This window comes from Pongo abelii, chromosome 5 (genome assembly GCF_028885655.2).
Source record: "Pongo abelii isolate AG06213 chromosome 5, NHGRI_mPonAbe1-v2.0_pri, whole genome shotgun sequence".
NCBI classification, from domain to species: Eukaryota; Metazoa; Chordata; class Mammalia; order Primates; family Hominidae; genus Pongo; species Pongo abelii.
In genome coordinates, this window is record NC_071990.2 from 113,542,157 (window position 1) to 113,555,997 (window position 13,841).

The 13,841-nt window shown below is 41.9% G+C and overlaps 1 protein-coding gene and 2 pseudogenes across 1 annotated transcript; 2 read left to right on the forward strand and 1 right to left on the reverse strand.

Moving 5' to 3' along the window:
- The first annotated feature begins 255 nt into the window (after positions 1-255).
- LOC112133910 (ret finger protein-like 4B) lies at positions 256-1,050 on the forward strand. Its single transcript, XM_063724957.1, has one exon. The coding sequence runs from the start codon at positions 256-258 to the stop codon at positions 1,048-1,050; it is 795 nt and encodes a 264-aa protein (XP_063581027.1).
- Positions 1,051-6,133: 5,083 nt separating this feature from the next.
- On the forward strand, positions 6,134-7,127 carry LOC129059829 (NADH-ubiquinone oxidoreductase chain 1-like; annotated as a pseudogene).
- Positions 7,128-8,295: 1,168 nt separating this feature from the next.
- On the reverse strand, positions 8,296-8,961 carry LOC129060034 (cytochrome c oxidase subunit 2-like; annotated as a pseudogene).
- Positions 8,962-13,841: the final 4,880 nt, after the last annotated feature.

A 13,841-nucleotide genomic window follows, 5' to 3' on the forward strand; every position in this document is an offset into this window, starting at 1 on the left:
TTTCATACACAAACAACAGAAATATTATTTATTTTTTGTTATTCTTAATTTCTTAGTTAATAAATTTATTATTATTTATTAAATAACATAATTCATTTATGTATGCCAGTAACTTATTTATTAATTTGTATTATTTAATCTTGGATTTAGACTATTGAAGAGTGGATTGTGTACTGAGGGCTCCCAAGTGCTTCCAGAAGCCAATAAAGGATCATTTCAGTTTACTTCACAGCTAAGGAGTAACCCTTAGGAGCCATGGCCCAATACCTGCTATCAGAGTTGTCCTGTCCAGTTTGCCTGAATTTTTTCTTCTCTCCCATTTCTCTCTCTTGTGGACACGTTTTCTGCTTTGATTGCATCCAGAATTGGATGCTAGAAAACCATGATTTTAGAGTGACGTGCCCCTTGTGTCGAGACGTGGTGAAGCTACTTCCTTTGGAAGAATGGCAAGTGAGAGCCATAGTACTTATCACCAAGCAGCACCGTAACCGACTTGAGCAAAGTCTGCACATGAGGAAGGAGCTCCGGCATTTTTGGGAGGATGTGACCCTGGATGCAGCCACTGCCAGCTCTCTCCTTGTCTTCTCCAGTGATCTAAGAAGTGCTCAGTGTGGGAAGATCCACCACTACCTGACAAAAGATCCCAGGCTGACCTGTGTCCTGGGTACTCCCTGCTTCTCCTCCGGCCAATATTACTGGGAGGTTGAAGTGGGAGAGGTGAAGTCATGGTCCCTGGGTGTCTGCAAGGAGTCGGCTGACAGAAAGAGCAGTGATTTATCCCCTGAGCATGGCTTCTGGATCATTAGCATGAATGCAGGAGCAATCCATGCTAACACCGATCTGGAGAGAATTCCTGCAAGCCCTGGCCTTCGCCGTGTGGGGATCTTCCTGGATGTTGACTTAGAAGAAATCCAGTTTTTTGATGTTGACAATAATGTCCTCATCTATACACACGATGGTTTCTTCTCTTTGGAGCCTTTGCGTCCATTCTTCTGTCTGGAGCTCTTGGGAGAAGGGGAGAGTGGCAACGTCCTGACCATCTGCCCATGAGAAAGTCAACCCTTCCTAGAAGCTTTCTAAGAGGTGAAAGAGAATTTTGGCCTGAGAAAGGTCAACATGATTGAGGAAGAGATAATGTGCTATAGTGCAAAGACTTGGTAAATTTTTAAAGTAGATTTTGTAGACTTTGTAGCAAAACAATTTTTGGATTTTTGGGGTAAATTTTTTAGAATTTGTAGCTAGGTAACTGGGGTCTTTAGGGCTGTCATTAAGTATTCTAAGCCTCAGTTTTCTAGTCTGTAGATGCGGATAATTCTATTTCAGTCAAACAACTGTGGTAATCAGAGACAATACTATGCCTTTGTCTTATAGTGAATAGCAAATAGAGCAATATTAGATTATAAGTAAGCTAGATATTAGGTTTTGTGGATAGACAATATCTTTTTCATTATTTCAGGCTGTTTTATGTAATTCCTGATAACGTCTGAGGAGGAAGAAAAAGTAAACAGCCAGTGTGAGTTATTTTGTTGATACGGCATGAAATTTCAGCGAGACAAATTGGTATTGGGGAAGAACTAAGTTTTTCATTTTTATTTTCTTTGAAACACAGCCACATAAGGTCTCTTGAAAGACAAAGAACTTTGACCAAAATGTATTGTTAATGGTGATTCATATTCTTATGGGAAGTGTCATTTACCCATCTCAATAATTGGACTACTGTGATTTATAAGAATTCTTATCAACCATGTTAAGTAACACATATTCATCAAAAATTGTTTTCAAGGTTGCTTTTGGATTTATTTTTTATTTGTAGAATTTATATTTTCTTGCAAATAAATTTATAAAGCATTGGATGTGTTCGTGTTTATGCTGTTTGGTCCGTCTCTCACATACAGTCTGAAGTTGGTACCCTCTTCCTCCACCACATCTACATGGTCCCAGACTGTGATTTCCAATATGTCATCCTTGTACTCTCATGATGGCTCCTTTTCCAACTATTCAGGTCTCTTAGGGTTGTATTTTTTCTGATTTACTGAGTCAGCCACTTCTGAGATTACAACTGCCCCAAAAGGGCTGGGGTCTGAGCATGTTCTGGAATCTGCCTTTGACTTCCTTTCTAGAGAGACCCAGAATTGTCATTTCCCTTCTCTTTCCAACTTCACTGGGAGTAGGGAGATAGCTGTTTTCCGCTCCTTATTCTCTTTTGATGTCTACAACTTTATTTCAGGGGACTCATTGCCCTTCCCTAACACTGGGCAAAATTTCAGGATACGAAATAAATGTACAAAAATCACTAGTATTCTTATATACCAAGAAGAGTCAAGCTGACAGCCAAATCAGAAATGAACTCCCATTCAGAATTGCCACAAAAAGAATAAAATACCTAGGAATATAGCTAACTAAGGGAGGTGAAAGATCTCTACGAGATCTACAAACCACTGTTGAAAGAAATCAGAGATGACAGAAACAAATGGAAAAACATTCCATGCTCATGAAAAGGAAGAATCGATATTGTTAAAATGGCCATACTGTCCAAAGCAATTTATAGTTTCAATGCTATTCCTATTAAACTACCATTGAGACTCCTCACAGAACTAGATAAAACTATTTTGAAATTCATGTGGAACCACGGATTTCCCCCTCAGATAGTTGTTTCTCGCTCACCATCCTCCGTGAAATCAATGTCCCGCACAAGAGTGCTACTCTCCTCTCTCCGGGCCCATAACACTTGGGGGTAGCTACAGTGAACTGTATCCGGCATCTGGTTTTTACCTCACGACCATAACACCCAAGATCGCCCACACGTTCCCCTTAAATAAGACATCACGATGGATCACGGGTCTATCACCCTATTAACCAGTCACGGGAGCTCTCCATGCATCTGGTATTTTTATGTGGGGGGTGTGCACGCGATAGCATTGCGAAACGCTGGCCCCAGAGCACCCTATGTCGCAGTATCTGTCTTTGATTCCTGCCCCATCCCGTTATTAATTGCACCTACGTTCAATATTCTGGACGAGCATACTCACCACAAGGTGTTAATTAATCCATGCTTGTTGGACATAACAATAACCATTGAGCACACCCACAACCACTTTCCATACCAATTCTACGATAAAATTCTACAAACCCCCCTCCCCCCACCTCTGGTTATACCACCTAAGAAAGACATCTCTGCCAAACCCCAAAAACAGAGAGCTCTAATCTAATTGAACCAGAATTCAAATTTTCTCTTTTGGCGGTATGCATTTTTAACAGTCACCCCTTAACTAACCCAACTTTTTTCCTCAACCTCACTTCACCAGCTCTATCAATTTAATTTCTTCTTCTAGTCACTTTATTCAGCACACATACCGCTACTAATCCCACACCCCAAATTAACTCTACCCCAAAGATACACTCCAACACAGTTTATGTAGCTTATTCACCCAAAGCAATACACTGAAAATGTCTCGATGGGCCCACACTGCCCCATAAACAAATAGGTTTGGTCCTACCCTTTCTGTTGGTTCTTAGTAAGATTACACATGCAAGCATCCCCGCCCCGGTGAAGTTGCCCTCTAGATCACCAGGATCAAAAGGAGCAAGTATCAAGCACGCAACAATGCAGCTCAAAACGCTTAGCCTAGCCACACCCCCAGGGGAGACAGCAGTGATAAACCTTTAGCAATAAACGAAAGTTCAACTAAGCTATACTAACCTTAGGGTTGGTCAATTTCGTGCCAGCCACCGCGGTCACACGATTAACCCAAGCTAATAGAAACCGGCATAAAGAGTGTTTTAGATCACCCTCCCCAATAAAGCTAAAATTCACCTGAGTTGCAGAAAACTCCAGTTGATATAAAATAAACTACGAAAGTGGCTTTAATATTTCTGAACACACAATAGCTAAGACCCAAACTGGGATTAGATACCCCACTATGCTTAGCCCTAAACTTCAACAGTTAAATCAACAAAACTGCTCGCCAGAACACTAAGAGCCACAGCTTAAAACTCAAAGGACCTGGCGGTGCTTCATATCCCTCCAGTGGAGCCTGTTCTGTAATCGATAAACCCCGATCAACCTCACCATCTCTTGCTCAGCCTATATACCGCCATCTGCAGCAAACTCTGACAAAGGCTGCAAAGTAAGCACAAGTATCCACGTAAAGATGTTAGGTCAAGGTGTAGCCCATGGCAAGAAATGGGCTACATTTTCTACTTCAGAAAACTACAATAACCCTTATGAAACTTAAGGGTCGAAGGTGGATTTAGCAGTAAACTAAGAGTAGAGTGTTTAGTTGAACAGGGCCCTGAAGCGTGTACACACCGCCCGTCACCCTCCTCGACTATATTTCAAGGACTATCTAACTAAAACCCCTATGCATTTATATAGAGGAGATAAGTCATAACATGGTAAGTGTACTGGGAAGTGCACTTGGACGAACCAGAGTGTAGCTTAATATAAAGCACCCGGCTTACACTTGGGAGATTTCAACTCAAGTTGACCACTCTGAGCTAACCCTAGCCCCAAACCCAATCCACCCTACTAGCAAACAACTTTAACCAAATCATTCACTCAAATAAAGTATAGGCGATAGAAATTATAACTCGGTGCAATAGATGTAGTACCGCAAGGGAAAGATGAAAACATATAACCAAGCATGACATAGCAAGGACTAACCCCTGTACCTTCTGCATAATGAATTAACTAGAAGTAACTTTGCAAGAAGAACGAAAGCTAAGACCCCCAAAACCAGACGAGCTACGTAAGAACAGCTAAAAGAGCACACCCGTCTATGTAGCAAAATAGTGGGAAGATTCACAGGTAGAGGTGACAAACCTATCGAGCCTGGTGATAGCTGGTTGTCCAAGACAGAATCTTAGTTCAACTTTAAGTTTACCTGCAGAACCCCCAATCTCCCTGTAAATTTAACTGTTAGTCTAAAGAGGAACAGCTCTTTAGACACTAGGGAAAAACCTTGTAAAGAGAGTAAAAAATACGACACCCATAGTAGGCCTAAAAGCAGCCATCAATTAAGAAAGCGTTCAAGCTCAACACCCAACCACCCAAGAAATCCCAAACACACAACTGAACTCCTTACACCCCATTGGACCAATCTACTATCCTATAGAAGAAATAATGTTAGTATAAGTAACATGAAAATATTCTCCTCTGCATAAGCCTACATCAGTCCACAATATTACACTGACAGTTAACAGCTCAATATCTACAACCAATCAACAAACCATTATTATCCCTACTGTTAACCCAACACAGGCATGCCCATAAGGAAAGGTTAAAAAAAGTAAAAGGAACCTGGAAAACCTTACCCCGCATGTTTAACAAAAACATCACCTCTAGCATTACCAGCATTAGAGGCACTGCCTGCCCAGTGACATATGTCCGACGGTCGCGGTACCCTAACAGTGCAAAGGTAGCATAATCACTCATTCCTTAAATAGGGACTTGTATGAATGGCTTCACGAAGGTTCAGCTGTCTCTTACTTTCAACCAGTGAAATTGACCTGCCCGTGAAGAGGCGGGCATAATAAAACAAGACGAGAAGACCCTATGGAGCTTCAATTTACTAATGCAAACAACACCCAATAAACCCACAGGCTCTAAACCACTAAACCTGCATTAAAAATTTTGGTTGGGGCGACCTCGGAGCATAACCCAACCTCCGAGCAACATATGCTGAGACTTCACCAGTCAAAACGAGTTACCGCGTGCAATTGATCCAATAATTTGACCAACGGAACAAGTTACCCTAGGGATAACAGCGCAATCCTATTCTAGAGTCCATATCAACAATAGGGTTTACGACCTCGATGTTGGATCAGGTAACATCCCGATGGTGCAGCCTCTATTAAAGGTTCATTTGTTCAACGATTAAAGTCCTACGTGATCTGAGTTCAGACCGGAGCAATCCAGGTCGGTTTCTATCTATTCTACATTCCTCCCTGTACGAAAGGACAAGAGAAATAAGGCCTACTTCACAAAGCGCCTCCCCCCCATAAATGATATTATCTCCATTTAATACTGTGCCTACACTTACTCAAGAACCGAGTTTGTTAAGATGGCAGAGCCCGGCAATTGCATAAAATTTAAAACTTTATAATCAGAGGTTCAATTCCTCTTCTTAACAACATGCCCATAGCCAACCTCCTACTTCTTATTGCACCTATTCTAATTGCCATAGCATTCCTAATGCTAACTGAACGAAAAGTCCTAGGTTATATGCAACTACGCAAAGGACCCAACATTGTAGGCCCCTACGGACTACTACAACCTTTTGCTGACGCTATAAAACTCTTCGCCAAAGAACCCCTAAAACCCTCCACATCTACCATCACCCTCTACATCACGGCCCCAACCTTAGCCCTCACCATCGCCCTCCTATTATGAGCCCCCCTCCCTATACCTAACCCCCTGGTTAACCTTAACCTAGGCCTCCTATTTATCCTGGCCACATCCAGCCTAGCCGTCTACTCCATCCTTTGATCAGGATGAGCATCAACTCGAACTACGCCTTAATCGGTGCATTACGAGCAGTAGCCCAAACAATCTCATACGAAGTCACCCTAGCCATCATTCTATTATCAGTACTACTAATAAGCGGTTCATTTAACCTCTGTACTCTCATCACAACACAAGAACATCTCTGATTACTCCTGCCATCATCACCCTTAGCTATAATATGATTTATCTCCACACTAGCGGAAACCAATCGAACCCCCTTCGACCTCACTGAAGGAGAATCTGAAGTAGTCTCAGGTTTTAATATTGAATATGCTGCAGGCCCATTCGCCCTATTCTTCATAGCCGAATATATAAACATTATTATAATAAACGCCCTCACCGCTACAATCTTCCTAGGAACAGTATACAACATTCACTCCCCAGAACTCTACACAACATATTTCATCATTAAAACCCTACTCCTAACATCCCTATTTTTATGAATTTGAACAGCATATCCCCGATTCCGCTATGATCAACTCATACACCTCCCATGAAAAAACTTCCTACCACTTACTCTGGCACTACTCATATGACACATCTCTATACCTACTACAATCGCCAGCATTCCCCCCCAAACTTAAGAAATATGTCTGACAAAAGAGTTACTTTGATAGAGTAAATAATAGGGGTTTAAATCCCCTCATTTCTAGGACCATAGGAATTGAACCCATCCCTGAGAATCCAAAATTCTCCGTGCCACCTGTCACACCCTATCCTAAAGTAAGGTCAGCTACATAAGCTATCGGGCCCATACCCCGAAAATGTTGGTTATCTCCTTCCCGTACTAATTAATCCCCTAGCCCAACCCATCATCTACTCTACCGTCTTCGCAGGTACATTCATTGCAACACTAAGTTCACACTGATTTTTTACCTGAGTAGATTTAGAAATAAACATACTGGCCTTTATTCCAATCTTAACTAAAAAAAGAAACCCCCGCTCTACAGAAGCCGTTATCAAATATTTTCTTACACAAGCAACAGCATCCATAATCCTTCTAATAGCCGTCCTCTCCAACAACATACTCTCTGGATAATGAACCATAACCAACGCCACCAACCAATACTCGTCATTAATAATCACAACAGCCCTAGCAATAAAACTAGGAATAGCCCCTTTCCATTTCTGAGTCCCAGAGGTCACCCAAGGAACCACCCTAATATTTTTGGTTTTAAAGCGGAAGCCTGTGGTCACTGTGCCTGCTCATAGGGGGATTGCCATGGCTAGGTTTATAGATAGTTGGGTAGTTGGTGTAAATGAGTGGGACAAGAGTCCGAGTAGATTGGTTGTGGCAATAAAAATAATCAGGGAAATTAGTATAAGGGACCAGGTTCGTCCCTTAGTGTTGTGTATCGTTATTATCTGTTTTAAGATAAGTTGAATTAGTCATTGTTGAGTGGTGATTAGTCGGTTGTTGATGAGGTATTTGGAGGTTGGGATCAATAAGGGGGGAAATAGGATGATTGGTACTGCGGCGGGTAGACCTAGTACTGTAGGGGTAATGAATGAAGTGAATAAATTTTCGTTCATTATGGTTCTCAGGGCTTATTGTAGTTTTTTATTTTAATAAATTTTGGTGGGGCAGGCAGATGATAATGTGTGTTTAGTATTCTTAGTTAGGTGATGAGAAATAATGTGAGGAGTATTGAGGTGATGATAGTAGGTCATACAGTGGTGTTTAGCTGCGGCATTTCACTGTAAAGAGATAATGATTCTCTCGGTCTCTAACTTAAAAGGTTAATGCTGGGTTAGCTTTACAGTGAACTCTGGAGAGGGAGTGAAAGGCGGGTTATAAAGTGAATACGGGTCCTATTTCGAAGATTTTTAGGGGAATTAATTCTAGGACGATAGGTATGAAACCGTGGTTAGCTTCGCAGATTTCTGACCATTGGCCATAGTATGCTCCTGGCCGTGTAGCAGTAAATGTGGTTTGGATTGCATCTGTTTTTAGGCCTAATGTGGGGACAGTTCATGAGTGTAAAACGTCTTGTGATGTAATTATCATACGAACGGGGCTTCAAGTGGAAGGACTACCTGGCTATCAACGTCAAGGAATCGAAGGTCACCTGGTTCTAGCAATAGCGGTGGGAGTATGTAGGAACTGAAGACTAATCCGCCATAGTCGGTATATTCGTAGGTTCAATATCATTGATGTCCGATTGATTTAATTGTAAAGGAGGGGCCGTTGATTTCGTCTGTTATATAAAGGATACGTAAGGATGGGAGGGCAATTAGAACTAAGATGATAGCGGGCAGGATTGTTCAGACAGTTTCGATTTCTTGGGCATCTGAGATGTTAGTGTTAGTTTTGTTGTGAGTGTTAGGAAAAGGGCGTATAGGACTAGGAAGCAGATGAGAAAAATAATTATGAGGGCATGGTCATGAAAGATGATTAATTCTTCTATGATAGGAGATGTAGCGTCTTGCAGACCTACTTGCGCTGCGTGTGCCATTAAGATATACGGGGTTTAATCTGTAATTTAACTTCGAGAAAGTTATGAAATGGTTTTTCTAATATCTTTTTGAAAAAGTCATGGAGGTTATGGGGCTGGCTTGAAACCAGCTTTGGGAGGTTCGACTCCTTCCTTTTTTGCCTAGGTTTCATGTAGATAGGTTCTTCAAACGTATGGTAGGGTGGAGGGCATCCATATAACCATTCCAGGTTGGTGGAGGGTTGTTCAATTATTAGAACTTCTCGTTTTGAGGTGACGGCTTCCCAAATTATAAAAATTATTAGTATTACTGCTGTTAGGGAGATGAATGAGCCTACAGATGATAGAATATTTCATGTGGTATATGCATCGGGGTAGTGGGAGTAACGTCGGGGTATTCCAGACAGGCCAAGAAAGGGCTGTGGGAAGAAGGTTAGATTTACGGCAACAAATATGACAGCAAAATGGATTTTGGCATAGGTTTGGTCTAGAGTATCACCTGAGAATAGGGGGAATCAGTGGATAAAACCCCCTATGATGGCGAATACAGCCCCTATTGATAAAACGTAGTGAAAGTGAGCTACAACGTAGTATGTGTCATGTAGTACAATATCTAATGATGAGTTTGCTAGTACAATACCGGGAAGGCCGCCTACAGTGAAGAGGAGAATAAAACCTAGGGCTCAGAGCCCTGCAGCAGATCGTGTGGTGTTACTTCCGTGGAGTGTAGCGAGCCAACTAAATACTTTGACGCCAGTGGGAATGGCGATAATTATAGTAGCGGAAGTGAAGTAGGCTCGTGTATCTACATCTATCCCTACTGTAAATATATGGTGGGCTCATACAATGAAACCTAGGAAACCAATTGATATTATGGCTCAGACTATACCCATGTAACCGAATGGTTCTTTTTTTCCTGAATAATATGTTACAAAGTGGGAAATCATTCCGAGGCCTGGTAGGATGAGAATATAGACTTTGGGGTGACCAAAGAATCAAAACAGATGTTGGCACAGGATAGGGTCCCCTCCTCTTGCTTGGTCAAAAAAGATGGTATTAAGGTTGAGGTCTGTTAATAGTATGGTAATGCCAGCAGCTAGGACTGGAATGGAGAGGAGGAGTAGGACAGCTGTGATTAAGACCGATCAGACGAAGAGGGGTGTTTGGTATTGAGATATGACAGGGGGTTTTATATTAATAATTGTAGTAATAAAGTTAATAGCTCCTAGAATAGAGGAGATACCTGCTAAGTGTAAGGAGAAAATGGTTAGGTCTACAGAGGCCCCTGGATGAGAGTAGTTTCCTGCTAAGGGAGGGTAGACTGTCCAGCCTGTTCCGGCACCGGCTTCTACTACAGAGGATGCGAGCAGTAGTAGGAAGGAGGGAGGGAGGAGTCAGAAGCTTATATTATTTATGCGGGGAAATGCTATGTCGGGGGCGCCAATTATTAAGGGGACTAGCCAATTGCCAAAGCCACCAATTATAATGGGTATTACCATGAAAAAGATTATTACGAATGCATGGGCTGTGACGATGACGTTATAGATGTGATCATTACCTAGGAGATTGCCGGGTTGGCCTAAGTCAGCCCGAATAAGGAGACTTAGGGCTGTGCCCAGGACTCCAGCTCATGAGCCGAATAATAGATACAGTGTTCCAATGTCTTTGTGGTTTGTGGAGAACAATCAGCTGTCGGCGAACATCAGTGGGGGGGCAGAGGGAGGGGCGGGGTAGAAGGTAGAATGGCTGAGCAAGGCATTAGACTGTAAATCTGAAGACAGAGGCTAAACCTCTTTTTAGCAGCCCTGAGGTGATTATCATGTTGAATTGCAAATTCGAAGAAGCAGCTTCAAACCTGCCGGGGCTTCTCCCGCCTTTTTTTCCTTGCGGCGGGAGAAGTAGATTGAAGCCAATTGATTAGGGTATTCAGCTGTTAACTAAATATTTGTGGGTTCAAGTCCCACTGGTCTAGTAAGGGCTTAGCTTAATTAAAGTGGCTGGTTTGCTTTCAGTTGATGCAGAGTAGGGTTTTGCAGTCCTTAGAGTTGCAGAAATTAAGTCTTGTAACTTACTGAGGGCTTTGAAGGCTCTTGGTCTATGTTTAACCTAAATTTCTATGAGATGGCCAGTATGAGGGGGGAGATGGGTAGAAGTAAGGTGGTGAGGACAATGAGTGGGGGGAGGAGGGGGGTGGGTTTTGTGTTTTCGAATTTTCATTTTATTTTTACGTTATTGGATATGGGGAATAGTGTAATTGAGGTGGAGTAGATTAGGCGCATATAAAAATAGAGGTTGAGGAGGGTGATAATGGCTATGGCAGTGGGAACAATAAGGCTATTTTTTTTGTGAATTCTTCGATGATAATTCATTTGGGTAGGAAGCCGGTTAGTGGGGGTGGGCCTCCCAGGGACAGTACGGTGGATGGGATTATAGGTACTATTCATGTTAGTTTGTTTCAGGTGCGAGATAGCAACAGGATTGTGGTGCTCGAGTTTAAGTTGAGTACTAGGAATGCGGTAGTCGTCAGGATAATGTGAATAGCTAGGTTAAAAATAGTGATGTTTGGATTATATGGTAGTACTGCTATTATTCAGCCTATGTGGGTGATTGAGGAGTATGCGAGGATTTTACGTAATTGGGTCTGGTTTAGTCCACCTCAGCTGCCTGCTATGATAGATAAAATTGAAAGAGTGAGGAGAACATTTACGTTTACTAATGGAGAGATTTGATACATGATTGAAATTGGGGCTAATTTTTGTCATGTAAGGAGGAGCAGGCCTGATTCCATTTTCTCTTAATACCTATCCTGACCCTTTCAAGCTTGTGGGAAGCACTCTTTCATCTGCTCTATAGCACGATGTGTTTTCCGTACCATAACATTTACAGAACACGTTACATTTGCTAGTTTACTTGTGTCTAACATTCACTAGTCTGCAAGTTCAGGAACTATACTTAGCTTGCTCATCTATTTTATATCTGTTACTTAGGAAATTGCCCCAAATATTGTAGGGACATGGGATGCAGGGGTATAGTAGTGTATTATTTGTGGTAAGAATACATGAAGAAATAAACTCATTGCAAATTATCAATGCATAATACTTGTTGGACATTTCCCGTAGGACAGTTATGGTAATGGGTAATTGGAATTGCGTTAGGATGGGAGGAAGGCTTGGTTAGAAAAGTAAAGCTACAGGAATTATATTGAATCCATTCATGTAGGATAGGTTCATTAACACTGGTTTGAAAGGTCTTTGATGATTTTAAGAAATAAACGTTACTTGTATGGAGGTTCTGGAAAGAGAATGTCTGAAACAAGTCAAAATACATTCTCCTTTGTTATATATACATAGACGTGACTAAAAACGTATATATGTAACCAGCAGTCCACTGCAACATACTGTAGACAGTCTTGTCTACTTCACAACATTATTTCCCTTCTCATGTACTGGTCTTATCTCCCTTCATCATGTTATAACATGAAGGGCATCGGCTGTGTCATTCCATGATTTTTTTCTGGAAGGGATCCTAGTACTTAACGGAGTACCTCAAAGATAGTAGACGCTCAGTAGATGTTCAGGTGCTCTTGGGTGTTGCTGGCTTTCCTGGTAACTTCTGAAGAAGAGTATTTATTTTGATTAGTTTATTTTGCCTAACGTCCTGACAATGGGCAGCATGCTACTAAGATCATGTGTTGTGTTTAAATGATAGTTAACTGAAAGATTTCACTGCATAATTGAAAGATTTGACTCTCTCTACTGAGTTCACAGGACTGTGCTGACTCTGCTAATTAGTTATTATCTTTCCTTGTTTTGCAATAATACCATGCTAGGGAACTCACTAATAGGATTTGTTAAAAGCTGAAGAGCTAGTCAGGCAGACAAGTACTGACAAGGACATTTAAAAGGAGAGCAAAAGATCAGGCACAGTGGCTCATTGTGCTGTAATCCCAGCACTTTGGGAGGCCAAGGCAGGCAGATTGCTTGAGGCCAGGAGTTTGAGACCAGCCCGGCCAACATGGTGGAACCCTGTCTCTACTAAAAATACAAATATTAGCTGGGTGTGGTGGCACGTGCCTGTAGTCCCAGCTATTTTGGAGGCTGAGGCATGAGAATCACTTGAACCTGAGAGGCAGTGGTGGCAGTGAGCCGAGATTGCGCCACTGCACTCCAGCCTGGGTGACAGAGTGAGACTCTGTCTCAAAAAAAAAGAAAAAAATAATGGTATGGTAGTTCTAATGAATGGTATCTGTCTCTTCAGTCAGGATGTAAACTATCAGTAAAATACAAGATATGAACCAGGCATGGTGGCTCATGCCTCTAATCCCAGTACCTGGAGAGGTTGAGGTGAGAGGATTGCTTGAGCCTAGGAGTTTGAGACCAGCCTGGGTAAGACTCTGTCTCTACAGAAAATAAGTAAAAACTAGCTGGGTGTTGTGGCACACAACTGTAGTCCCAGCTACTTGGGAGGCTGAGGTGGGGGATCTCTTGATCACGGGAGATCGAGGCTGCAGTGAGCTGAGATTGCACCACTGCACTCCAGCCTGGGCAACAGAGAGAGACCCTGTCAAAAAAAAAAAAAAAAAAAAAAAAAAAAGATATAGTAGAAAATAAAGATGGGATTTGTGATTCTGGATTTCCAGGTTCATGGATGAAGTCTGATGAGTTGCTATGACTGTCAAAATAGCATAGATTCATAGTTCCATGAAGGTAAAGGAATTAGGTTAGCACCTGTTTTAATTAAACTTTGATTGGATTGAATGCACACAATAGAAAAAGTATAAAATACACTGGTTTAAGCAAGAGAGAAGTTTATTTCCATCTCATGTGAAAGATGGCCAGAGGTGGGCAATCCAGACAGGTGTTAGTAACACATCAAGATCACACAGCCTGTGGGTGGCACAA